This window comes from Crocodylus siamensis, chromosome 1, assembly GCF_052110815.1.
Source record: "Crocodylus siamensis isolate JL-2025a chromosome 1, ASM5211081v1, whole genome shotgun sequence".
NCBI lineage: Eukaryota > Metazoa > Chordata > Crocodylia > Crocodylidae > Crocodylus > Crocodylus siamensis.
This window is the reverse complement of record NC_143395.1, coordinates 389,903,693-389,930,283: the sequence shown is the minus strand read 5'-3', so window position 1 is coordinate 389,930,283 and position 26,591 is coordinate 389,903,693. Positions and strand designations below refer to the sequence as shown.

General features: G+C 45.3%; 1 protein-coding gene across 1 annotated transcript in view; it reads right to left on the bottom strand.

The window, feature by feature from the left end:
• Positions 1-213: 213 nt before the first annotated feature.
• ALKBH8 (alkB homolog 8, tRNA methyltransferase) overlaps positions 214-26,591 on the bottom strand; it is an 81,357-nt gene continuing 54,979 nt past the window's right edge. The window contains exons 11-12 of the mRNA XM_090029868.1: positions 10,472-10,621; positions 214-6,111 (exon numbers count right to left, since the gene is read on the bottom strand). Of these exons, the coding sequence (XP_089885994.1) occupies positions 5,542-6,111; positions 10,472-10,621 (720 nt within the window). The 3' untranslated portion in view covers positions 214-5,541. The remainder of the gene's footprint in view (positions 6,112-10,471; positions 10,622-26,591) is intronic.

Genomic DNA, 26,591 nt, shown 5'->3' with positions numbered 1-26,591 from the left:
GGCAAGCAGCAGCAGGGCAGAGTCCCTGCTCCCAGCACTGCTGTCCCTGCATCCCACGCTCCCATGCCCCTCTCCCCAAGTAACATGCCCCCCCACCCAGGCTGGGCAGCTTGTCCCAGCCCCAACCCCAATCCCTCCCTCCTCCATGCCCCTTCCTTCCCCCCTCCCCCAACCCTAACAGACTTAGCAGCTGGAGGCAGCTGTGTCCAGTGTGGTGAGGACTGCTGCCTCTTTAGTCTATGGCTGAATCTCCAAAGCGGTGCCAAATCTTTCGGCTCTAATTCGGCTGAATCGAATAGACAGTGATTCAAATCTCCAAACCGAATCACTGTCCTTCTACATCAGCTGAATTCGAAGCGAATGCTTGCTGCTTCTCACAGGTCTACTGGTTAACACTCCCTTGCTGGGCCTTAGCTTGTCCTCTCATCTTCAATATTTCCAATTACTATTTATTGAAACGGGTTGGTTATTTAAATAACCCCCCAATGAGAACTTTATTAGTGGAAAAAATGCTGAACCATGAAGCCTTAAACTTTTTAAATCAGATTTAGGATCATAGAGGTCTTCGGCTTGTTACAGTCCCAAGAGCAGAAAAGGGGCAGTGGACATTGCAGGAAGTGTCAGTTGTTGGCAAAATGCACATGCTTGACTATAAATCAAAGAACTCTTTCACACAAGGTCCAATTCAGGGAAGTGGTGTGTGGCTTATGAGAGAGGAATACATTTCTCAAGTCTTGGGAAAGTAGCAAATACTTAAGCAATTTGTGGCATCAGATCTTTGGGCTGTAAACTTTACTATTAACAGCAGTATACTCCAAGGAGGGCAGCAGCTGGTATCTACCAGGGTTGGTCTGATAAATCTCATCTCAAAGTTTCATCAGCCTAGGGCATCATCATAAAGGAATACCTTTATCAGGGTTTTGGGAAAACTGGTTTTCTTGATGTGACAATAAATTATTAACAAATTCTGGGCTTGAATTTAATCTTAAGGAGTTCTTCACCAATGGAATTTCATTAAGGTAAAAGAAGTGGGAGAGACTCTGCCTGTTTGTTTACAGGACTCTAGTGCCCTCTAAGCCCAACAAAATACTTAAGATAACAACTCAGGTTGTTTTCCCAAAGAAAAACACATTCTCTGCCATTAGGCCAGAGGGAGCAGCAGAGTCCTCAGAGAGCTGTAAAAGGTCCTGAGAGAATGTGTTACTTAGGAAAACTAGGATGAAGAAGGAATATTAAGGGCTCAATTCTGGCAGGTGCACTTAGGCTCTATGCAACACACTTAAACGCATGCCCAACTGCGATTATTATAGGGTTGTATTGTTTGCTTGGTTGAAAGGGTTTCTTTGGATGAGTTTTGTTCTCGCAGGGAAAGGGGTAAGGGGATTGCAGAGGGTCTGGGTGTGGCCTGGCTACTTGCACTTTGCCTTCTGGATGGCACTGGGAGAATCCCTTTCTGGAGAACTCTGGCTTTTGCAAAACCTGGATGTGGAAAGAGATATAAACCGGGGAGCTAGAGCATGCACGGGCCCATGAATGCTTGTGTAAGTCCCTGCCAGCCTGCTGGAGTCCACATTTGCCTACTAGTGTGAAGCCCCAGATAGTGGAGACAGAAGGAGTCTGCCACTTGGGGACTGCAGCAGAGAGGCCCAGAGCAGTGGGGCAACTTGCTGAGGGCAGCAGAGAAGCCAAGACCTGCAAGTTCAGCACTGCTGAACAAGGAGTTCACTGTAAAGACAGTGAGGACTCCTGCCTGCTGCTGGAACCAGCTGTGGACTGTAAAGTAAGCCCTAGAAAGGGGTGAGAGTACAAAGTGTCAGGAGATAGCATGTGTTAAACCTTGATGTTCTGCTCTGTCTTCCTCAGTTCCACTATTGTGTTTTCCCAAATTATTGAAGTTAGGCAGGGTTTTACCCATATATTTAGCTGTCCTGTAATTATCTCACCTCATTGGGAATGTGTACCCTCATGGCCTGGGCTGACTGACCAGACTGTCACATCACCTTAAAGCCAGATGGAACTAATGGAGCATGTGTTTAAGCACTTTGCTAGATGGGGGTGAGTGTGCCCAGCAGGATCAAGAACACTGTGAACTTAACTCACTCTTTCCCAACAGGGCTTTAGTCAGAATACTGAATGGTGCTTGCATTTCTCACCACTACATTACATGCCTTTAAGGAAATGCACCTGCAGGCAAATGCAGCAGCTGTCACAGGCCCAGCAGGAGCCCAGCACTGCTGAACAAATGGTCATGAAGGTTACAACAACACATTTATTCTATCCTGCGTTAGAGAATATTCTTTGAGTAAATATAGCTCAAGATAAGCTAAAAGTAACCTGTGGAGAACAGGCATGTGGGATGATGGATGATCTAGGAACTCCAAAGAAAAACACCTCTATAAATAAAAAATAATATTGAATAAATACCCAAACCTAGTTTGTCTGAAGGTTGTAGAATAGAAAGTATGTTTCTATTCCCTTGTGGGAGCCACATCAGTATGGAAATCTATATATAGTTTTAAATGTAAGAATGGATAACACAGGATAGACCCCTGGAGAAGAGAGCCAAAGACAGATTTTCAAGAGCTCAGGCTTCAGAATTGAAGCTAGATTTTCAGAAGACTGAAGTTCCTATTGAGGCATCAGAACAGGAATTATTTTATGGATTGCTGTAGCACCTATAGGTTGGGACTTCTTTGTGCTAGATGCCATACAAACATAAAACAAAGACATGGCCTTTGTGCCATGTCACCAAGGGAGCTGGGCACTTTTAAAAACCTCTTGCTAGCTGTGTGCACTAAGTATTGGAAATATGACTGAAAGGGACATATGTATTTCACTAAGTATTTAACTTTGACAAACAATGGTATATTATTAGTGATATTTATGCAGCTGTACAGCAGCAGTTTTGTTATAGCAGCAGCAAATATATAGCATTAATAGTGCCAGTTTAAACTACTGTATTAGCTTTTATATTTTCATTGATATAATACCACAATGATCACTTTACATGTTCTCAGTTTGCCCTTTCCAGACCTGTACCTTTTCCTCCAAGCATGCCATCTAGTGGGTTGAATGCAGTATCAGCTGTCATGAACAATTGTGAGTGTTGGCTCTAGGGCAGTGGTTTTCAACCTGTGTTCCTGAGGGTCCACAGACTACATTTAAGGGGTGTACAAAAGATGACTATGAACAATCAAAAGTGTGTGAATACCCACAACCATAATTCAAAGGCATCTGCGCCTCCATTAAAAACATTTTAGGGATTCACAGATGAAAGAAAGGTTGAAAACCACTGTTCTAGGGTACATTTGGAAAAAGCCCCCAAAATGCCTATGAGTATGGGGACAGGAGAAAAATGAAGAGGAAAGAAAAGGAGAGAGACAGAAAGAAAGAGGATATATCAAGAAGCAGAAAGAGCAGGAGGAAAGGAAATACGAAGGAAACAAAAAGGGAAGGACAAGGAAAAAGGTCAGGAGAGGACACAACTACCTCTGTTATCATTTTTCCACCATTGTGGAAATGTTTTCTGGGAACCAGCTAATCACCTTGCAAAGTTGTTATGAAAATTTACAAGCCAAGCCACAAATCTACTCACTTTGTCCTTGTGCAAACAGTCAGAATGAAAGAGAAAACTAGTTTTACTCACCAGTCAAAAATAAAATTACTCGCCCCAAGTGAGAAGGATGCTGCCAGGTTGAGTAATGATGTGTCTGTTTATGATCCCATCTCATATCTGTCTACTATTCCCTGCTGCTCAGATGTGCTCAAGTCTCCCTCCAAGCTAGCGTTGCTGTAGTGACTAAATATATGCCACAATAGTAATATTATTGTGGTGCCTAGGGGCCATGCTTACATCTCCTCTTTAGTGTGGGTGACTGTACTGCTCGCTGTCCATGGGCTGCAGCCTACAATGTGAAGTACTCCAGTGTGGACTGGTCTGAAACCAACATGGATTTCATAAGTTATAGGTATTACCTGCTTTTAATAGGATGGACAAACCTGTTTTAACTGGACCAGGACAAGAAGAGTTAATTAAGGTCCTGAAGGCAGGCGAATAAAGCCTAAGCTACCCTAAAATACAAAATGCTAAGATCAGAGATGCAGAGGAGTCCAATGAGAGGATACTGGACTAAGACACAGACTTGTGACTTGAGTTCTGTTCCCATCTCTATCAGTCACACTAGACATTTCACCTCTCCATGGTTTGTTTTTTGTTCCCATTTTGTGTTTTTCTTATCTATTTAGATTGTAAACACTTACTTACTCCAGGTGTTGTACAGTGCCCTGTAAAACGAAGTCCTGAATGCACAGCTATGTATTATCACAATAGAAGCAACACTACCATTGGCATCCTGTGTAATACAGTACTCTATCTTCTAATGTTCTCCTTACAGGCTAACACTATCGTGTTTCTTAACAGTCCTATTAAAATACACTAATTGCTAACTTCCCTATAGACTTGGAACCATGGGATGTCTAAGGTATGCCTATGCTTTCTACTATTACAGCTCCACTAACAGTACAGATGCATGTTCTATTCAATCTGACAGTGGTTCAAAAAGCCATGGATCATCCTAACCTTGATTAGGGCTCCCACTTTTGCTACCACCATTAAAGCTGCACCAGTGGAAAGATAAGGATGAGGGATTTTAAAAAGTGTTAGTGAAGTCAATGTTTAGGAAATGAGGAACTAGCACTCCTATATCAACACTATTAAAGGAGAAAAATGCCACTAGCATTTTGCTCACAAAACATAACTTGATCCATTTTTTAAGGAATACTGCATAGAACGACCACTCTTTTGGCTGCTATATCACCTCCTTGGTGAGGCAGTAGGAGTACTGACCACAAGTACAGACACAAGATGTTGTTTGCTCTTGATAAAGTAAATGCAGCTTTTTTTAGTTCCAAAACTTAGGGAGTTGAAATCACTCCCATCTGTCCTCAAGAGTGCACTGAACATTTTTTGCACTACTCATAAAGTCTGAACTTTCAGAATTTTTAGCTTCTGCTTTCACAATAACAGAGTGCTACTGCAAGGCAAGACAGATAAATTACTCATCTTGAAAGCAAAAATAATTAAAAATAAAGCTGGCTAGAAAATTCAAATTGGGCAAATGTGTCATGTCTTGGAAATCTTCATTCTGTCAGCCAAGCTGCATGTTGGTGAACAATCATGGAAACCCTGGGGAACACAAGGAGTTTGAGTGGGTAGGAAAGAAAGAGAAGTGGTAGGGAATCAGGCCCTTTTGGCTTTAAAACTATATGTCATGGGTGAAATTCTGGCCCTATAAAGGCCACAAGAGTCATGGCACTGGCTTCCATGGGACTGGTATTTTCCTCTTGCTCTTACCTCTCTACTTGGATTCAATGAAGCAAAATAAATTTTCCCCTAGGGTAATACCAAAGTTTACAACACAAGGAGGCACAATACCCAGCACTAATGCCTTAAAATAACAGTTTATTTGTATAATTTAGAAGAGTGTTGGAGGACACTGTCCCAGGTGTCGATTCAAAATGGACAGCAGGAAGTATGATTGGTTACTGCCTTTCAAGAACCACACACCAGTTTCCCTGATCATAGTAACTCCTTTGAATTCTTATACCATCCAGGGTTTTGCAGGCTACTTCAAGTTCTCCTTCACAGAACACATGATAATAGCGGTGGAAAACAGGTCTGAGTTCCTGCAATTTGTTAGAGCCAGCTGGGAGCTGCAGAGTTGTGATACTTTCTCCTTTCTTTTTAGTGCCACCTTTGAGGTGCCAGGGAACAAGTAAGTCTTGTGAATGAAAGGAAGTCCTGTTAGTGTGAACAGGCAGACTGGAGTTAATGACCTGCTTTGCAATGTAGCCTTTGTCCTCAGAATCATTAAGGACTCCATCAGAGACTGTCAAGTCTTGGGTGCTGTTGTCAGGTGTTTGATCACCAACTGGTCCCTGGGCAACACCAGTATCAATTTCCTCCTCCTTCCCTTTCTTAGCTTTCTTTTCTTTAAGATACTTAGACTTCTGGTTGTTGTATTCTTGTTCCATTGCCCAGACATAAATGAGTGCCTTTCCACCAGGCCTTAGAAGCCGGGCTAATTCATGAAGACTAGCTAGTCTTCTTTCCTAGGAAAGAAAAAGCATAAGGAGCCAGTCTGAAGTTAGTATACAAACAGGAACATAGGAGAAGAGAATTGACAACAACATTGCTGCTGCAGTAAATGCTGCCTCTCTGCTTGCTCCCCAGTTCAGAAAGAGGAAGGGTTTTGTTTGTTTGTTTTTAAAATAAATCATGGTCTATAACAATATCTTCTCTGTCTGAGACAGGCAAGCATACAGTGTCACCCTCCTCCAGCTTGGAGCTGAGAAGCAGCAATTATTTCATAAATCAGTCAAATTCTGAATGTGCTAGACATGTGAACTGGTCCAAGACAGCATGGGAGCTACTTTTGCTTACTATGTGTGAAAACATCAGCTGCACAAATATTATTGCTATTATTATTACAGTATTGTCTGGAGATGCCACTTGAGGTCAAGGACCCATTGTGCCCGTGTTATAAAACACCTAGTCCCTGCTCGGATAAGCTTACAGTCTAAACAGACAGGAGCAAGTACTATTATTCCCATTTTACAAGTGAAAAAACAGCATGGAAAGACCAGAAGATGTATCCAAGGTCTAAGAGGAAACTGCAGGCTGACTTGAACTGAATCCAATCTCTCAAAAGCCTTCCTCTCTCTACCGCCATGTTTTTAGGAAAGCTAAAAGTAAAATACATTGGGTATTTATACACATACTCCAGGAAGCAATGAGGGGGTAGGGGACACTTTAATCAAAGTGGCTCCAAGAGCTGCTCTGATTAAAGTGCCCAGAGAGTCACATGTATTTCATAGACATTAGGGCTGGAAGGGACCTCGGGAGATCATCGAGTCCAGCCCCCTGCCCAAAGGGCAGGAAGTCAGCTGGGGTCATAGGATCCCAGCAAGATAAGCATCCAATTTACTCTTGAAGGTGTTCAATGTAGGTGCTTGAACCACCTCCGCTGGCAGACTGTTCCAGACCTCTGGGGCTCGGACAGTAAAATTCTTCCTTATGTCCAGCCTGAAACGGTCTTGCAGGAGTTTGTGACCGTTTGACCTCGTCATCCCTTGGGGCGCTCTGGTGAACAGTCGTTCCCCCAGATCCTGGTGTTCACCCATGATAAACTTATAGGTGGCCATCAGATCACCCCTAAGCCTGCGCTTTTCCAGGCTAAAGAGTCCCGTGGCTCTCAGCCTGTCATCGTAAGATCTGTTTTCCTGACCTCCGATCATGCGCGTGGCTCTCCTCTGGACTCTCTCAAGCTTCTCCACATCCTTTTTGAATTGTGGAGCCCAAAACTGGACGCAGTAGTCCAGCTGAAAAATAGTGGCAGGGTTTGCTGAGCTCCAGTTAAAACTCCCCCACTGCCATTTTTCAGCATGGGGATGCTCATGAGTGACTGGTGCCTCCTGAATCTGGGGGGGGACACCCACAGAAGCCTCCAACAGCGGTGGCCCTGTCAGGGGGGGCACCAGCCCTACTGACAGCATCAGTGTTGGCCATCGGGGGGGCACTGGCCCCATCGGGGTGGGGGGGCATGTGCACCCCCTACCAGTTATCTATTGGGACACCAATACATGCGATGCTGGAGTCTGATGGAGTGTGGTAATTACCACACTCCACCAGACTCAATTAACTGAGTCTGCTTCGATGCACTGTAATTACAGAGCATCAGAACAGCCTCAATGTATATGTATAGGCGCCCAATTGGATAAACTCTAGTTTCCTTTTAAGCACCTCAGGGGCACTTCAATAGCCACAGAACTGCAATTTCTGGCATTTACACAAAGTTTGGATTCTACATAGTTACACTCACCCTACACTTCCCTTCTGAGCATGCTTAGTAGGCTGAACTCTGGCTGCAGGTTGGCCTGAGGAAACAGAATCACCTCGGCATGCCTGTAACAGCATTTATGATAAGATAACAGATAACAGGAGAAGGATAATATGGTATGGATAGTATGGCTAAATCTTGATAAAGGACTTGTTTTATCAAGATTTAAGCAAAACTTTTCATAGCAGACCCCATGGGAAATTCCTGGCCAAACTCAACAGGATGGATCAACGCTGCAGCTGTGGGGCAGATAAGGAGTTGGCTTAAAGGGAGACTCAAACAGAGCAGAAACTATCCCACAGCTGTTTATCCATTTTATCCAAATATTATCAAATACAAGGTGCAGAAGAGCCATTGAAGAAGAAGCTAGAGCGCCCTCTTCTCCAGGGCAGCATCCGTCTCTGTGAACTGCTTTCCCTGACTTGCTCTCTTCCTCCTGGCCTCACATAGCTTCCCTTCCTGCCAAGTAGGCCTACTTCAAGAACAGGGCTGGAAAAAGCTTGGGGGTTACAGCACTTTGATGGGATGTGGGAGAAACAGCATAAGGGGAACCTAGAACTTCTTCTCCAATCACTCTGGCAAGTGCCCCAATTTGTAGGCTGTTGGGCTAAATGATCAGAGGATGGTTGTCCCAGTCCCCCCCTTTTCTCTTCCAGTTTACTTCTGGGAGGTTTGCATGTACCTGAGTGATCCTAGTCCACCACAGGTAGAAATAGATTCCAAACTGTATATGAGTGCCAAAAATTGCAGTTTTGTGGCTATGTAAGTGCCACTTAGGCATGTAAAGGTGAAACAGGATGTAGCTCAGTATCTGTAACAATCAAAGTAATCTCTTCAAGCAGAAAGGAACAACAGGGGTCTGCACACAGCATGGGAAAAATAACAGGAATAGTGATGCCAATTGAGACTCGCAGGCCTGAGGACACCATAAAAATACAATGCAGAGCTTTTGTAATCTTTCATCACCGAAGACAGAACACGGTGAGCATTGGAAAGTAGCTGGAGAAAACAGAGCAACTGGCAAGAAACAGACAAGACATGAAGGGAATGTGTAAAGATAGTAGCAAGATATCAGTTCATCTCACATGCTCAGACAGCTTCGTATACCAGGCTAGATCCCTTCTCTTTAATCTCATCTTGGACATCTTCATCTCTTCCTCTTCAACTGCTTAGGTTATAAAGTTCAGATCCATACTGGGATCCATACCTAACTTTCAGGGGCACCTAAATGCTTTACACAGTGAACACGGCACCTAGGAGTGGGACTCACAACAGCCAGCATGATGAACAGAAGGAAGACTTAAGCCAGCAAATAGCAAATGATGGAGTAGGGTGTGTCCAAAATCCTGGCCCTCTGCCACACTTCGGCACCTATGTGAAGCTGGGATTCACAGCCTGAAATCTGTCTACACAACACAACTGGGAGCCTGCCTCTACCCCAGTGAGGAGGAACTCAGCAAGGAGTGGGGGACGTGATTCTGGTCTTTGCTCCCAACACTGCTTATATGCTTTACGCAATGACTTCAATACGTGCAGCCCCTGAAACAGGGGCCACAATTCCGTGGTTCCCATCTTCCAAGGAAGTGCCTTCATCATTGAGCAAGTGTCATGCTTACATTTGCCTATTCATTTTCTGGCTCCACGAAACATGCATCCCAGTTTCAACAGGAGTGCAGCATGCCCCCATCTCAGGCCAGCCAGTAGCCAGGGCACTATATGGGGAGGTGGGAGATGTTGGTTTCAATCCCTGCAGACTGAGGAAGGCACTTTCCTTCGTCACTGCACTAACCACTAGGATATGACATAAAAGGTGGCTATCACTACCACTACAGCTCCATTTGTTCTTTCTCTACCTGTTTTAGGGTGAAGTGGCCATGGCTGCTGTGTTTTGTGCTGAACTCAGTGTTACCAGCATGTGCTGCCTGTGTTCTGAGCATGCCACCAGATCAGGCCCCTTCAGCAACACAAGCAGTTTCACTTTGTGTGCCCCAAAGAGCCCTAGGCAGGAGAGAGGTGATAGGGTGTTAAGTTCAGCCAAGATTACAACAATTCTGAATGTGGGCAGCAGCAGAACTTTAGGTGCCCAAATAAGTTTTCTGACAAAAACTTTGTGCCAGCTGTTTCTCAGGTACCTAAGCAGAGCTTTGGTGGATCGTCTGCTTAGACTTAGGCAACTTAGTTCTGCTTCAGTTACATTTCAGGTAACAAAATGCATTTTTGGATCTGGCCCTAAGCTCTTACAGAAAAAGATGCAGTAGCAATCACTGACTGGGTCTCACTGCAGTACAATTTATTATTGTCATTACTACTACTACCATTAGCGCCTGGAGTTTCCATTCCTACTGTGCTAGAGCTGCACAGAAAAAAAAGCAGACACCTCCTGCCATGAAAGTCTTACAAGGAGAGTAACCTAAATACATATTAAACTTAAATTAATAACAATAAGTTCAAGATGCAGCACGTCTAACAATATCAACCTGTTCATCACACTATCTTCTTAGTACTCAACCCCATAGCAAGTGTTAGGATTTCTAAAGAAATAGGAATGGCAACTAAAGAAAGCATTGACTTACTGCTGTTGAAAAATGGTGGATTACAGCAATGGAAATGCAGGCATCACAAGAACCACTTCGAAATGGCACAGACAAGGCATCACAGACAAAAGCCTCGCATTCTTTTTCTCCGCAAATGTCCACAAGGTTTTTGCTACGATCACAGCCAACCTGCAACAGAAGGTGTTTTATTAAACTGCTGTTTTTCACAGAAGAAGAATGTCAAGACTAGTGCCATCATCTTCTGCAACTGAAATATTTTAGTGGATATGTTTTGGTAAAACAGTACGTTGTTGATAGCAATATGAAACCATACTATAGGAAAATGGGCTCGGTGGGAGGGAAGTGCTTTCCATTTCTTTTTTTCCTTTTGCTACTTATTTAAAGTGGACTGGGGAGGTGATGAGCTACCAGACAATTAGTTATGGCTCCTTGGTTCTTCCTCAGCACAAGCTGAACCAGCCTTGAGGTTTCTTATGAAATTGTATGCCAGTGGAGGGTCAACAGTGTGATGGAGAGTCTATCCTGCTCACCAAATTCTCTCTTTTTTCCTTCAGCTGTTGGCTTTACACTAACAGGGAGTCCACCTCTATCCAGATAACCTCCATCCAGTTAAGTCTCCATTGGCTGGTCTAGCTAGAATCCAACCATTCTTCACTGCCTGAGCAGTGCAAAGTGACTTGGGAAGAACAAAGGATCTTATCCCTAATCCTTTATATGAGAAAAGGTTTGAGTAATAGCCAAGAGATAAACTCCAATGATAGTCCCAATGACAAAATTCTCATTCGCTGATTCCAGCAGAGCCAAGGGTTTGGCTCTGCACATTACATTTTAGCTTGGTAATGTTTTAAAAACAGCTACAATACCGAATGCCCAAAATACTGGGTTTTCAAGTGGAATAAAACAATTCACATCTAACACTGGGAGCACAATTCTTGCCACTTTAGTTTCTCTTTATCTTCTAAAAACCTCAGCACAAAAGCAAAGGCATTTTAAGAGACAGTGAAGGCTGAGATGTGTCAAAAGATCAGTTTTAGGGTAGTTTTCATAAAATGCTATTTCTTCCCTTGACCTTGTTTCCCTGTCTCTCTCAAGGCTGGAAGAAACCAATATCTACAAACAGCTTCTTACATGCTTTGCATAACAACAATAAATCAGTGGTGATCAAGGTCTTTCTGTAAAAAACCTCTCAGTGAAGCATGTATTGCTCTGATTTTAACCTGTGTGAGTTGAATTTCATAATTAAACCAATGCTTTGATATCCAAATGTATTCTAAACTCAGGTTGTCCAAGAATATTATATTTACTTTTGTTCCAGATAATCCAACAATAAGCAGTTAGTGAAAAAAACATGTTCAGATTCCTGGATAATTATTGATGACAGGTTTTGTTGCATTTTAAACACAGAGAAGATTAAGTCAGTCTTGATGCAAGAATAGCAAACCACCTGCTCTAACTCAACAACTTCAGAAAGGTGACAGCCTATCTTAAAGAAAAAAAATCTCTTCTGCACCGATTAGTGAAAAATTACTATTGGGAAAGACAATACCATAAAAACCTGGCTTTTTTGTTATAATTCTACATTCCTATGGTAAGTAGTTTTCGAACATAAGAAGCCAGCCTGCAATGCAGACGGCAGGCCCAGATCCTCAGAAAAATTACCAGTTCTTTCACTGGGAGTTCTGCCCAGGCCAGGACTGCCAGATGTGGTCCAAAGTAAAAGTAGTTCTGGAGAAAAGGTGCTGAACCAGCAGTCTAAGAAAATGGAATGCTCTGCTCTGCAATCCTCCTCCTCAGACCCTTGGCGAGTTTATAAAATTAAGCCAGCTAGCGCTCATTCTGGTGGCTGATTTATGGGATGTGCATCCTTTTGGAACTAAACTGAGATATCCACGTCATTCCACACTGGAATCCAATGGTAGTGTCAAGAGATGATTTTGAACTGATCACCTGTACATGAAAGGCTCTGTACCTCACTGCCAGTACCTTCCAGTCTTCTGTGACTAGGATGGCACAAGTTTGCAGCAGTTAATAAAACACAAAGAGCCAAATTAACCATTGTTATTAGTGGAGTGAGCATTAGTGATTTCCATAGGATTGCCATAATTTATACCACTGTTCAATTTAGCCCTCAATTTATACAATACAAGTGGGCATACGCAGTGTGAACTCAAACACAGAAATGACCTTGAAAGGGACCACACTGCACAATGATGAAATCCAATGCACTGAACCTGAGAAGAAGAAAGACTGCCAGAATGTGAAGTCCTAATTTGCATGTAAATTATACCAAATAACTGTGAAGTCAGGCTTAGTTGCAATGTCATACTTATTAAAGTGAATCTACCACCCAAAACAAAAAGATTGTATCTTGCAATGAAACAGGAGACCTTGAAATATATCACTTAGAATGCACAGCACCTCTGCAAAGGATAAACTAGGCTTAATGTTAAATTGTCTAGTGTAAATATTATGATAGATACTGCATGAACGTGCATAAAAATTGGGCACACAGAGTCACCATAAATCTTTCTCTTACTAGAGAGAAGCAAGTTTAGGATCCTTACCAGGATTATCACAGGATGACATTTTTAATATATAGTTATGAAAGATTTATAGTACTTTTTACAAATCAATGTGAGAATTATGTATTCATTGGTATTGGCTTAGATCTTTTTTTAAAAAGATGAGCCAGATCCTCAGCCAGTATGAACTAGTTGATTCCAGTGATACCATGACAAAACACAGCCAAAGTTCTGGCCCACATTTTGAGGAGTATGTTTGGGAATTTTTTTTGCCGGGCACAAGAGGTGTTGTTCAGGGAGATGGCTATGTAGTGCTGAGAGTCAGAACTCAAAATCCCTGTTGTACATGTACGCTTTAATGTGCAGTAGCCTATTTTACTGTGCAGTAAAGTGTCACATTAAAAAAGCATATGATTATACTTAAATGTAGTAAAATAGGCTACTGAGCATTAAGCATAACTTAAAAACTGTTCGCATTCATTACTGCACGTTACGGCAGCCTAATACACATTTGTTTAGTACCTCACACTGGAGGTGCTAAATTTAAAGCACATTAGGAAAAGTGCCTCAATGCGTGTGTAGACTGCTATCTTTTTTCTAGCAGCAGAGAAGGGGGGAAGAATTATTACTATTTTGGGATGTCCAAAAACCTCACAAAAACAAGACATGGCTCCACAATTTAAAAAGGATGTGGAGAAGCTTGAGAGAGTCCAGAGGAGAGCCACGTGCATGATCAGAGGTCAGGAAAACAGATCTTACGATGACAGGCTGAGAGCCATGGGGCTCTTTAGCCTGGAAAAGCGCAGGCTCAGGGGTGATCTGATGGCCACCTATAAGTTTATCGGGGGTGACCACCAGGATCTGGGGGAACGTTTGTTCACCAGAGCGCCCCATGGGATGACGAGGTCAAACGGTCACAAACTCCTGCAAGACCGTTTCAGGCTGGACATAAGGAAGAATTGCTTTACTGTCCGAGCCCCCAAGGCCTGGAACAGTCTGCCAGCGGAGATGGTTCAAGCACCTACATTGAACACCTTCAAGAGTAAATTGGATGCTTATCTTGCTGGGATCCTATGACCCCAGCTGACTTCCTGCCCTTTGGGCAGGGGGCTGGACTCGATGATCTCCCGAGGTCCCTTCCAGCCCTAATGTCTATGAAATCTATGAAATCATGCAATCCTATAGCAGAAAGCTTCTTCCCTCCTGCATCTCTGCAGTGACCAGCACATTTTGTGAGCAACTGTAGCAGAGCCCAGTGGGCATGTCTACACATGCATTAATATGGTATAATTACAGAGCATTGTTTAATAAATGTTATCAGCACTACTGCAAAGCAGCACCGGTGCATGTGTTTTAGGTAACAGTAATGCGCAGCAGACCAATTCTATTATGCCTTAGTGTGTTAGCATGGCTTTCACCATGACGTGCTAATGCACTGTAGAATTACTATGCTGCACTTCTAGCATCTTGTGTAGACATGCCCACAGACATACAAACTAGAACCAGAAACTCCTTGGTTTATCTTTTTCTTCAAATTATCCTTCTACTTTTCCAGCCCTTACTATGGAAGAAGTATGTTCCAGTAATATGGCCTTTGGGACTTGATTTTAAGGCTAGCAGGGAGCAGTGCTCTAACCCCCTGAACAACAAATTCCTGAGAACTCTATGATTCAATTTCTGGCTGAGCAAGGGCATCTCTTTTAGAAATATGTCCAATCTTGGTTTCATTTTAATTAAGATGAACTGTTCAATTTTGATTTAAAGGGAATTCCACCACCTTTGTTGGTGAGTTCTGTATTTTTTTAAGTGCTCACCTCTGGAAACTTTTTTCAATGTTCGTGTTTATGCTCTGTTTGTTCTCCCAATCAAACACTTTGTATTAAGCCACCTGAAGTCTCTGATCTCAATCAAGTAGCATAGCTGACTGTTCAACTAAACCTACCTCAGTCACTCCATCATTAAGTTGTTCTACACCTTCTATTGTTTCCCCCAAAGGAGGCTCCCATCTCAGGTTTCACTAATTTTGTCTTAGATGGTGATTCCCTAATGCCTGATATCATGGCAGGCACATTCCTACCTTTCTGCATGGAACTTTGGCCCAACAGGAGCTGCACTGTGGAGACTGCTGCTTCTCTCTGACAGCTAGCAAAATGGAACTTAAAAACTAAGCATTGCCCTTCTAAATAATATTTTGGGTGCTGGGATCCATAGACACTTGCTGTGAGGTTTCAGCAACTTTACGTTTCTAAGGTCTTAAAATAGGATTTTGATCATTAGTATAGCCATGCCTAGATAAGCCACTAACATAGATGTGGTTTTCATCAGAGCACGTTTCTGTCAGAGAAGCTACATTGGTATATTCTGTGCCTATTCTGGGGCTTGTAGGTGCGCACAAGAAAATCCCAGTGACAACACGGTGTGTGGGTCAGTACACACACCCACAGGAGGCCTCAAATGCCTCTACACAAATGCTCGTAGTATGGGCAACAAGCAGGAGGAACTCACCCTCCTGCTGGCTGACACCAGCCCGGACATAGTGAGGATTACGGAAACGTGGTGGGATGAAACGCATGATTGGGCGGTCAATGTCAAGGGCTATAGCCTGTACAGGAGGGGCAGGATAAGAAAGACGGGTGGGGGCGTGGCGCTCTATATTAAGGAGGAATACACATCCTTGTTAATTAGCAAGGAGCCAGGGGAGGGGCACTCTGAAGTGCTTTGGGTTAGAGTACAAGGCAGTCGAGGGGAAAGGGACTTAATGGTGGGAGTCTACTACACACCTCCCAGCCAGGGAGAAGAGCTTGACCAGGAATTCTTGGGTCAGCTCATGGAGGTAGTGAAGGCTAAGGATGTGGTAGTCATGGGGGACCTGAATTTCCCGGACATCTGCTGGGAAGAACAGTCAGCCAGGTCTGAACGCTCACATAGGTTCTTGGCCAGAGTGCAGGACCTCCATCTAACCCAGGAGGTGCACAGCCCCAACAGGGGAGACGCCTTGTTGGACCTAGTGCTGGCCACGGGTGATGACCTGGTGAGGGGGCTGCGGGTGCTCGACCACCTGGGCGACAGCAATCATCGCCTGCTGGAATTCACCATCCAGCGCAAGGTGGCAAAGGCATGCAGTAAGGCAGCGGCCCTAGATTTTAGGAGGGCAAACTTCAACGAGCTGAGGATAGTTGGAGAAGCTCTGAGGTCCTGGAGGGGAGGGGAGCCAGGTGTCCAAGGAGAGTGGTTGCTCCTTAAGGAGATGATCCTCCAAGCCCAAAGGAAGGTAATCCCAACGAGGATCAAAGGGAGCAGGAGAGCACACAAGCCTCTGTGGCTCACCAAAAGAATCCGGGAATGTCTCCTTGCTAAAAAGGAGGCTTATACCCAGTGGAAAGAAGGGGTCATCACCAGGGAGGGCTATTCTACAGTTGCTCGGGGATGTAGGGGGGCAGTCAGGAAGGCCAAGGCAGAGATGGAACTGGGACTGGCTTCCCAGATTAAGGACAATAAGAAGTCTTTTTTTAAATACGTAGGGGGTAAAAAGAAGGTCCCGGGTAATGTGGGGCCCTTGCAGGAAGACATGGGTAACTTGGTCGTCACACCAGACGGCAAAGCTAACATGTTTAACAATTTCTTTGCCTCCGTCTTCCTAAGTAGAGACCAGAACAGCCACCTCCCTGCTGGGCCCCCCTCGGGCCCAGGGGAGGCACACCTGGGCCATGGGTTAGCGAGGATTTAGTTAGGCAGCTTCTGGAGGGGTTGGACGTATTCAAGTCAGCCAGTCCGGATGATCTCCACCCTAGAGTTCTAAAGGAACTGGCCGAGGTCATTGCAAGTCCCCTGGCACGGCTTTACGAGCACTCGTGGTGCTCTGGTGAGGTATCGGAGGACTGGAAGAGGGCCAACGTGGCCCCCATCTTCAAAAAAGGCAGGAAAGAGGACCCGGGAAACTATAGGCCGGTTAGTCTCACCTCGATCCTAGGCAAGCTGTTTGAGAAAATTATGCTGGCACACATCCAGGAGGGGCCAGCAGGAGACTGCATGCTTAGGGGCAACCAACATGGGTTCGTCAATGGCAGGTCCTGTCAGACCAACCTGGTGGCCTTTTACGATCAGATCACCAGATCATTAGACGCAGGGGTAGCAGTGGATATAATCTTCCTGGACTTCCGGAAGGCTTTTGACACCGTCTCTCACCCTGTTCTCATCAAGAAGCTGGGGGGCTGTGGTGTAGACACCCACACAGTCAAATGGGTCACCAACTGGCTGGAGGGCCGCACCCAGAGGGTGGTAGTGGATGGGCCCTTCTCAACCCGGAGGGACGTGGGCAGTGGGGTTCCGCAGGGCTCGGTCCTCGGGCCCACACTGTTCAACATCTTCATCAGCGATTTGGACGACGGGGTAAAAAGCACCCTGTTCAAATTTGCTGATGACACTAAGATGTGGGGGGACGCGGAAACATTGGAAGGATGCAACAGGCTACAATCAGACCTTGACAGGTTACAAGGGTGGGCGGACGAGAATAGGATGGGTTTCAACATAGACAAGTGCAAGGTGATGCACCTGGGGAGGAACAACCGGCACCATACCTACAGGTTCGGGAACTCCCTTCTTGTCATCACGGAGGCGGAAAGGGATCTGGGGGTCATCACTGACTCCAAGATGAACATGGGCTGGCAGTGTGGAGAGGCAGTAAGGAAGGCCAACCGCACCTTGGCATGTATCCACAGATGCATCTCGAGCAGGTCCAAGGAGGTGATCCTCCCTCTCTATGCGGCACTGGTCAGGCCGCAGTTGGAGTATTGCGTCCAATTCTGGGCGCCGCACTTCAAGAGGGATGTCGACAGCATGGAGAGGGTCCAGAGGAGGGCCACTCGTATGATCAGGGGACAACAGGGCAGGTCCTATGAGGACAGGCTGTGGGACCTGAACCTGTTCAGCCTCCAAAAGAGAAGGCTGAGGGGGGATCTTGTGGCCTGTTATAAACTAGTCAGGGGGGATCAGCAGGCATTGGGGAAGTCACTGTTTCCCCAAGCACTGCCAGGAGTGACCAGGAATAACGGTCACAAGCTGGCAGAGGGTAGGTTTAGGTTAGATATCAGGAGGCGCTACTTCACAGTCAGGGCGGCTAGGGTCTGGAACCAGCTTCCAAGAGAAGTGGTGCAGGCTCCTACCCTGAGGGTTTTTAAGAGGAGGTTAGATGAATACCTTGCTGGGGTCGTTTGAGCCCAGTACTCTTTCCTGCCATGGCAGGGGGTCGGACTAGATGATCTGCTCAGGTCCCTTCCGACCCTACAAACTATGAAACTAAGAAAGTATAAGTCACACGGACCATGTGAATGGTGGGAGCTCAACTTACTAAGCAGGAGTCATTCAAGTGGTGTGGCATCCCTCTATTCTACACTTAGGACTTATTGGATTGCAAAACCCATTAGATTGATGAAACAAATGGGAAAAGAAATTATAGGCAAGGGAAATGAAGCTTCAAAAAAGTCTGCAAAACTGTGACTGAGGTAGTTCCCCAGCAACCCACAGGTGTCTTTGGTATGGGAGGGGGACCAGGCCAGAAGGAGTTTCCTGCTACTATGTTGAACTGCCACAGCTTCACTCTAGCAGTGGTCACCCGCCAGTGGAGATCAAGGTCCTGCCTCCCCCACCCCCCAATTTTTTTCATAGTGGGTAGCTCATAAAACAATTCAGAATGGATCATTGTGGATAAAAGATGTTATATGAGTATGTTAACTACTAGTGGCATCACAATTCAGGAGATGTTAAATCCTCACCCAAGCTGAGGTATAAACTGAGAAAGAAGTCATTATGCTGCCTAACATTATGTATAACTGTTATATATAACCTGTATGTAACTGTTTATATGCTGCCGCATTATAACCAGTTCGACCTGGTAGAATTAGCTCATTTAAGATTCTAGGAACCCGATTGATTCAGTGCATCAGACACTGATCAAGAGAACTACATCTAATTTTGAAATTCAACCACCAAATGAAATTATGCAACTCCCCAGAGAAACATCTCAGCTATAAATAACAGCCTGAGAGACCTAAAGAACCAAATTACGTTCTAGCAAGCATACGCATACACAGCATATGAGACAACACGCAGTCACAGCAAGAGAGAATGATTCCCTTGCTTCAGCTGGTCTGAGTCAGACTTTCCATATTGCTTTCACGTACTGTTTGTTTTCTGCTACACAAACTCAAAGTGCCTTTGGAAACAAAGTGCCATAACTAAAATAAGCTCATATTTTGGTAATGAAATATCAGCACCAAACTGTATCCATTAGCGGGCTCAATATTTTTGTGCTCTTGCTGCTGCAGAGCGCTCTCCATCTGCAGGTTTCTCACCCCTTCAATTGAGAGAACAGGGTAAGTGGAACAGACTGTACTTGCCCTGCATTTAGGGCTCCTATACGGGTGCAGGGAGGCTGCTCCAACATGCTGATTAATCGAATCTGCTGTAGCATGCTCCAGAAAACTCCAGTGTCATGTGCATCAGCTTCCCCACAGTAAAAAAATGGCAGCAAGCTGTTTTAAGCTCATTTGATGAGCTTTAGTTCAAAGTGCCCTGCTACCATTTTTCGGCACAGGGAAGCTGATACACGTGATGCTCCAGGCGCTTTTAATTAGTGTGGCTCTCGGAGTTCACTTCTAAGTGTTACTTCTGCCTATCTCATTTCCACCATGTCCACTGAAAGGGCCTCCAGTCTAGGAAAAGACTGAATCCAACATAATTAATGCATCAAAGCTTTACTCCCCTCTCTGACAAAACTTTGTGTGATATTCCCAGTTTTCACTAAACCTAAATTGGAAGGGATGGACACATGTCTCAGTTTCATAGTTTCATAGTAGCTAGAGTCAGAAGGGACCTAGGAAGATCATCTAGTCCGACCCCCTGCCTTGGCAGGAAAGAGCACCGGGGTCAGATGACCCCGGCAAGGTGCTCATCTAACTTCCTTTTAAAAATCCCCAGGCTAGGAGCCTGCACCACTTCCCCTGGAAGCCGGTTCCAGGCCCTAGCCGCCCTGACTGTGAAGTAGCGCCTCCTAATATCTAATCTAAACTTACCCTCCGCCAGCTTGTGACCGTTATTCCTGGTCACTCCTGGCAGTGCACGGGGGAACAGGGACTCCCCCAATACCTGCTGATCCCCCCTGACTAGTTTGTAGCAGGCCACAAGGTCCCCCCTTAACCTTCTCTTGTGGAGGCTAAACAGGTTCAGGTCCCGTAGCCTCTCCTCATAAGGCTTGCCCTGCTGACCCCTGATCATACGAGTGGCCCTCCTCTGGACTCTTTCCATATCGTCCACGTCCCTCTTGAAGTGTGGCGCCCAGAACTGGACGCAGTACTCCAGCTGCGGCCTGACCAGTGAGGCATAGAGGGGGAGGATCACCTCCCTGGACCTGCTCGAGATGCATCTGTGGATGCATGACAGGGTACGGTTGGCCTTCTTGACTGCCTCCCCACACTGCCGGCCCATGTTCATCGTGGAGTCAATGACGACTCCAAGATCCTTTTCTGTCTCCGTGCTGGCAAGAGGGGAGTTCCCCAACCTGTAAGTGTGGTGCCGGTTCTTCCTCCCCATGTGCAACACCTTGCACTTATCAGTGTTAAACCCCATCCTATTCTCATCCGCCCACCGTTGCAACCTGTCAAGGTCAGCTTGTAGCCTACTGCACCCTTCTAGTGCACCCACATCCCCCCACATCTTAGTGTCATCAGCAAACTTGAACAGGGTGCTTTCTACCCCCTCATCCAAGTCACTGATGAAGATGCAGTGCAGAAAGCAGATTCAAAAAGGTGAGGTGCAGTGCAATTTGCCAAATTAACACCCACTCTTCGAGAGCTTCTTGTTTATCTGTTTTCTCACTGTCTTTCAATACTCTTGCCAATATTTTTTTTTTATAAATAAGTAATAAGATCTGTGTGTTACACTCTCACACAGTCACTTGTACCATCATGCCACTTTGATTAAATATGTAAACTATGAAACTGAGAGGCTCAGTTACTTTTCAAATTTGCACTGCAGTTTTCCAGGGATAATGTCCCTTCAAACATGCATTCATATACTGTCATGCCTACTTTGACACTCTAGAAACTTGAAGCCAGATGTAGAGCTCATTGAGGCTAATGAGACTCTTTGTAATGATTTCAATGACCTTTGGACCTAGGTTGTGGTAGTGCAGGAAGCAAAGCTAATAAAAATACCAAAACACAGCCCGAAAATAGTGATTTTTTGGGGTACAAATCAGTTTCTATGCCACTTGTGAATTCATTCAAACAATGAAACAGTGGTAAGGAGCCAGAAAACTGATGGATTTCACAATTTAAGATTCAATGCATTTTCCAGCTTCTGTCCTAACTAAATCAGGCTCAGATTCCATCTCTCACTAAAAAATTATTAACGTGAACTTCTGGTTGTCATGAAACTGCTGTTCTGTACTGCAGGGGTTTTCAACCTTTTCTAACAAGTGTACCCCTTCTGTCTCAAACTTTCAGCTCATATAGCCCTTTATATTTTTTGTTGTATTTAAAGGGTGTGGGGGGGCAGATCGAGGCCCCAGTGGTGAGGGAGGGAGTGAGGCTTGAGCTGGGGCAGGCACTGCACAGCCACGGCAGCGCAGGATAGGATGCAGGACAGAGCCATCAATGGTTGGTCTGGGGGGAAAGGGGGTGGACCATGCGGGGGAGGGAGCGGCTCCCACTGCTGCACGCACCCTAGGAGGGCATGGGGGGCATGTGCCTCGGCCAGGGCTGTGCCAGGCTCTTCCTGGTGGGAGGCTGGGCTGGGCTGGGCTGTGCTTAGGGCGGGAGGCAGCAGTGCTGGGAGGGGTCTACGGGAGGGGCTGCAGCCACTCCCGAATTTGCCATAGCCCCCCAAACTTCTGCCCAGCGCTGCTGCCACCCACCCTTAGCACAGCCCGACCCAAGAGCCCTGCCAGGAGCTCAGCACTGCCCCAGCCCCAGCACAGATTTAGGGGCACATGCCTCCCATGCCCTCCCTGGGGTGCACGTAGCAGCACAAACCATCCCTCCTGCACCGCTCATTCCCGCACCCCACCCCAGCTGGACAGCCCCTGCCTCTGCTCCAACCCTGCACCCTCCCCCACTGCTGGGGCCTCAATCTGCGCCCCTCCCCCGCCGCCTCCATGCCCCTTCCCTTACAACAAAGTAACCAGCTGGACCCAGCTTCTCTCCCTGCTGCCAGGCTGCGCTTCTGACCACCTGTGTGTTGTGCTGTGGCTGCACGCATGCTGCCTGCAGTTACCCCACAAAGTTGGGGGGAATAAGTGGAGGAAAAAGTTGATTCTCTATGCCTATGGAGCAATCCTGTTGTTCCAATAATACCACTCATACAAGGATTCTATCCTGCAAGTTCCACTCAGCCAGTTCACATGAACACCCAGCTCAAAGTATACAGGATTAAAACATCTTTTAAACATCTAAGAAATAAGGCTGCACTCAGAGCTGCTCAGTATGACACATCATGAACACAAAGGGAAGGGGGAGATACACCTTCTTATAATGGGAGAGCAGAACCTGCTGACTAACCCAGAAGTAAAAAACTAGTCACAATGGAAGAGATGTTACCTCTGCATAGCTATGCCAAGAGTCTTTGCTCCCTTAGATGGCACTGACATTACCGTATGTTCTAAACTACTTCCTGTGAAGACTGCTGGCAGGATTTCAGAAAACAGTACCAAAATCCATCAGGGAGTCAATTATCAGCACTCTCCCAAAAAATGTATTATGTAAACTGGGGTACATGAATGCCCAACCCCACAAAAAACTGTCCACCATGCAGTCTTGTAATCTGTCTCAGACAATACCAATTGTTTCAAAGGCAGGTGCATAAATACACTATGCTAAGAGACAGTGGAGTAATAATTTTCCCACAGAGAGGACATCCACCTAACCAGCGTTCCCTCTAAGCTGCGTGGTGTGTGCAGCCACACTCATGCCGCGCTGCCAGGTGTGCCTGCACGACCGCACACACCATGCATCTTAGAGGGAATGCTGCACCTTACCCTGATCTATTGGTGCTGATATAAGCTCCAAAGCATAAGAGTTTGCATCACTTCCACACACAGAAATTGTATCATCTACAAAACTGCCTAATCCAGGAAACATTCTTCCCAGTCACCAAGTTTGGTAGATCTCCCTGGAGTTCCTGAGGAGTATCTCTATCCTTGACTACTCCATCTTTCTGAGTCATTTGCTACCTTTGCTGACTGTAGCATCTACTATTCCCTACCATTACTAGTGCAAACTACTAACCTTATCATCCTATGCTCCTTTTCTTATCCCTTACCCCGTTTCTAATCCATGACAGTACCTTACTTCTCACCCCATGAATACTTTGTTCCCTTACTAGCCTTTTCAAAAGGTCTTTGCAAAAGCCAGAAATGATATATCTACTGGCTCTTCTTTATCCACTCTTTGGCTGGCATGCTTAAAGAATTCTAGAAGCGAAAGCTGTAAGGCTCATTCCTGAAATCCTGTGCTGATTTGTGTACAAAGATGAGGAACATACTGTCTGGACTCTAGCTCCCTCCCCAGTTCCTTCTAGAGCAGTGGTGTTCAACGTATGGCTTGTTGGCCGGATCTGGCCCATGGAACTATGTCACCCAGCCCATGAGGGCCCCCATGGGTCTGGAAATTTGGCAGTGAAGGAGCAGTAGTGACTTTAATTGCTGCGAGTCCCAATTAATGCTGCCACTGTTCTCCTGCTGCCAAATTTCCAGATCCACAGGAAGCCTTAGTAGTGTGACTGTGGGAAGGCAATGGGGGCAGCACTCTGAGGCACAGCTTTTGAGAGAGGCACAAAAATAGCTACTGCTGCCATCAGCATGGCAGCAGCCAGCACTGGCCATGCAGCATGGCTGCCTTGAGCACAGAGCTGCCTACTATGCCCTTGAAGAGCTTCAAGAGCCAGATGATATGATCCTATGTGCGTAGGGTTGATCTGCAGCTGGATCTGGTACAGAACTGACCAAAGACAGACCTCATGTGATAGCCTGGTCTGGCCTGCAGACCAGCCCTGTGTCACTGCTCCAGCTCATGGATCCGGATGGCTTGGGCACCACTGTTCTAGAGGAACCAGCTTTCTGGGGGAGATGAACAGTCAGATGACAACAGCTGAGAGTTTTATTTGCACCCATCTCATCTCCTTTTTTGAATTCTCCTTTTGCCCATTTCTTCTGTTACTTTGGGATATACAAAATAACCAGTGTCTTAGAACAGTAGCATGGAGGGTGTTCCTCCAGAGAAAACTGCATGTATCAAGTTTATCAGGAAGCCACAGAACCTGTGAGGTTCTGCCAAGGGGGCACAGCATTTGGGGTATACCCATTCCTGTCTCCTAACTGAGTTCCAACAAGCCAAAAAGTTCCTTCCCGAGCGGAGCCAATGTGATTCTTTGAAAAACTCTCTCCCCCTAGTTAGATTTACAGATTTCTTTTATTGGAGAATGCTCACACAGACACAAAGGACTGCAATGTATTTAACATACCAATGGACTATTAATTACTTTTACGCTACAGCAGCTGGGCATAAGCATGCCTGCTTATAAATCAGTTGATTCTTTCTACTTTATGACTACAGTAATGGAAATAGATGCATTACAAATACAGACAGGGTTGTAAATAATAAGTTAAGTTTTATAGATGAATACAAATAGTAGGACAGAAACTCCTGAAACATATAAACAAGTCTGGCTTTTATTGTTAATACTAAAATATTTTACATTATATAGAAGTTTTCAGCCTGAAGGATTTCAGAGATATTTTATAGTCTAAGCACATAAAGGATTCAATACTTTGCTGAAATGCAGTCATTTCCGGAGAGAGGAACAGTGCAGACAACATACTATGTAACAACAAGGAGAATTTTTTGACTAAAAACAAACCATTGAAAACCTGTATTCTCAAAAAAAAGGTGTTATGGAATTTTTTACTTTTTAAATATTTATATTTTTTCATCATTTAAAAAAATCCCTTGCCTACCACTTGTGTATCTGTTGGAAAGAGATGAGTAAGTGAGAGAGGGTAGAAAATAGAGTTTCAGTAACAGATATGAGAGAACGGTGAAAGTAAGTAATATCGGTATCTTAGGCAGTGGGACAGGTATTGAGAGGAAAGATGAGAGGAAGGAGTGGACAGAGGGAAAAGCAAGTCTATAAAGACCATAACCTCAAAGGAGAGCGCTTGCAAAGGAATGATGTGACAGAATCAATTATGTACCACAAAAAATGATATGAAAGACATGCAGGATCAAAGGAAGTTCAATATACCTTTCTCTTTAATAAAGGTCCAAAGGTTAAATTAAGCAAACTAATCAAAATTAGAAGCTGGAATGGAAAAGCAAAAAGATAAGCAAGGGAAGCTAAGGGACAGCAAATTGCCTAGAGCTTCTCCTTCCAACACACAAGACTGTTTGGATCTCATGCTTTTAGTCTGCACTCCATCCCCCTTTCTTCTTGGTTTATTCTGCAAAACGGACCTGGGTACTGCTACTAGAGCATCAGACTGTACAGCCCAGGTCAACAACAGCAGTTAGCCACCTATAAGTGGTGGTAGGTATAATTTGGGCACCTTGGGCGTCTTTTCATGTGCTTAAGGGGTAGGGGGGCAAGATGCCTTATTCAGAGCAGCTACTCTGAATAAAGAGCCACTTTAATTAAAGCACCCATAGTGTCACATGTATTCAGCATCCCACATTTTGAAATGGCAGCAGGGGCACTTTATTTAATAGATTTCATAGATGTTAGGGCTGGAGGGGAGCTCGGAAGATTGAGTCTAGCCCCCTGCCTCAGGGACAGGAAGTCAGCTGGGGTCACAGGATCCCAGCAAGATAAATGTCCAATTGACTCTTAAAGGAGTCCAGAGTAGGTGCTTGCACCACCTCTGGTGACAGTCTATTCCAGGCCTTGGGGGCTCAGACAGTACTGAAGTTCTTCCTTATGTCCAGCCTGAAACGGTCTTGCAGGAGTTTGTGACCATTTGACCTTGTCATCCCATGGGGTGCTCTGGTGAACAGGCGTTCCTCCAGATCCTGATGTACACCCCTTATATACTTATAGGCAACCACCAGGGTCCCCCTTGAGCCTGCGCTTTTCTAGGCTGAACAGTCCCATGGCTCTCAGCCTCTCATCATAAGGCATGTTTTCCTGCCCTCTGATCATGTGCATGGCTCTCCTCTGGACTCTCTCAAGCTTCTTCACATCCTTTTTAAATTGTGGAGCCCAGAATTGGATGCAGTACTCCAGCTGCGGCCTCACCAATGCTGAGTACAGCAGGAGGATGACATCCTGGAATTTGCTAGAGAAGCATCTATGGATGCAAGTCAGAGTTTTGCTTGCTTTGCCAGCTGCAACATCATATTGGCGGCTCACATTCATTTTGTGGTCAATCATGACCCGCAAGTCCCTTTTGGCCGTGGTGCTAGCAAGCGTAGTACTGCCAAGCCAATGAGCATTCTGTGGGTTTTTCTTGCTTAGGTGGAGAACCTTACATTTTTTGGTGTTGAAGGCCATCGGGTTTTCGTCTGCCCATTTTCTGAGCCTGTCAGGGTCAGCCTGGATCTCCCTCGTCCTGGGGTGTGGATGCTTTACCC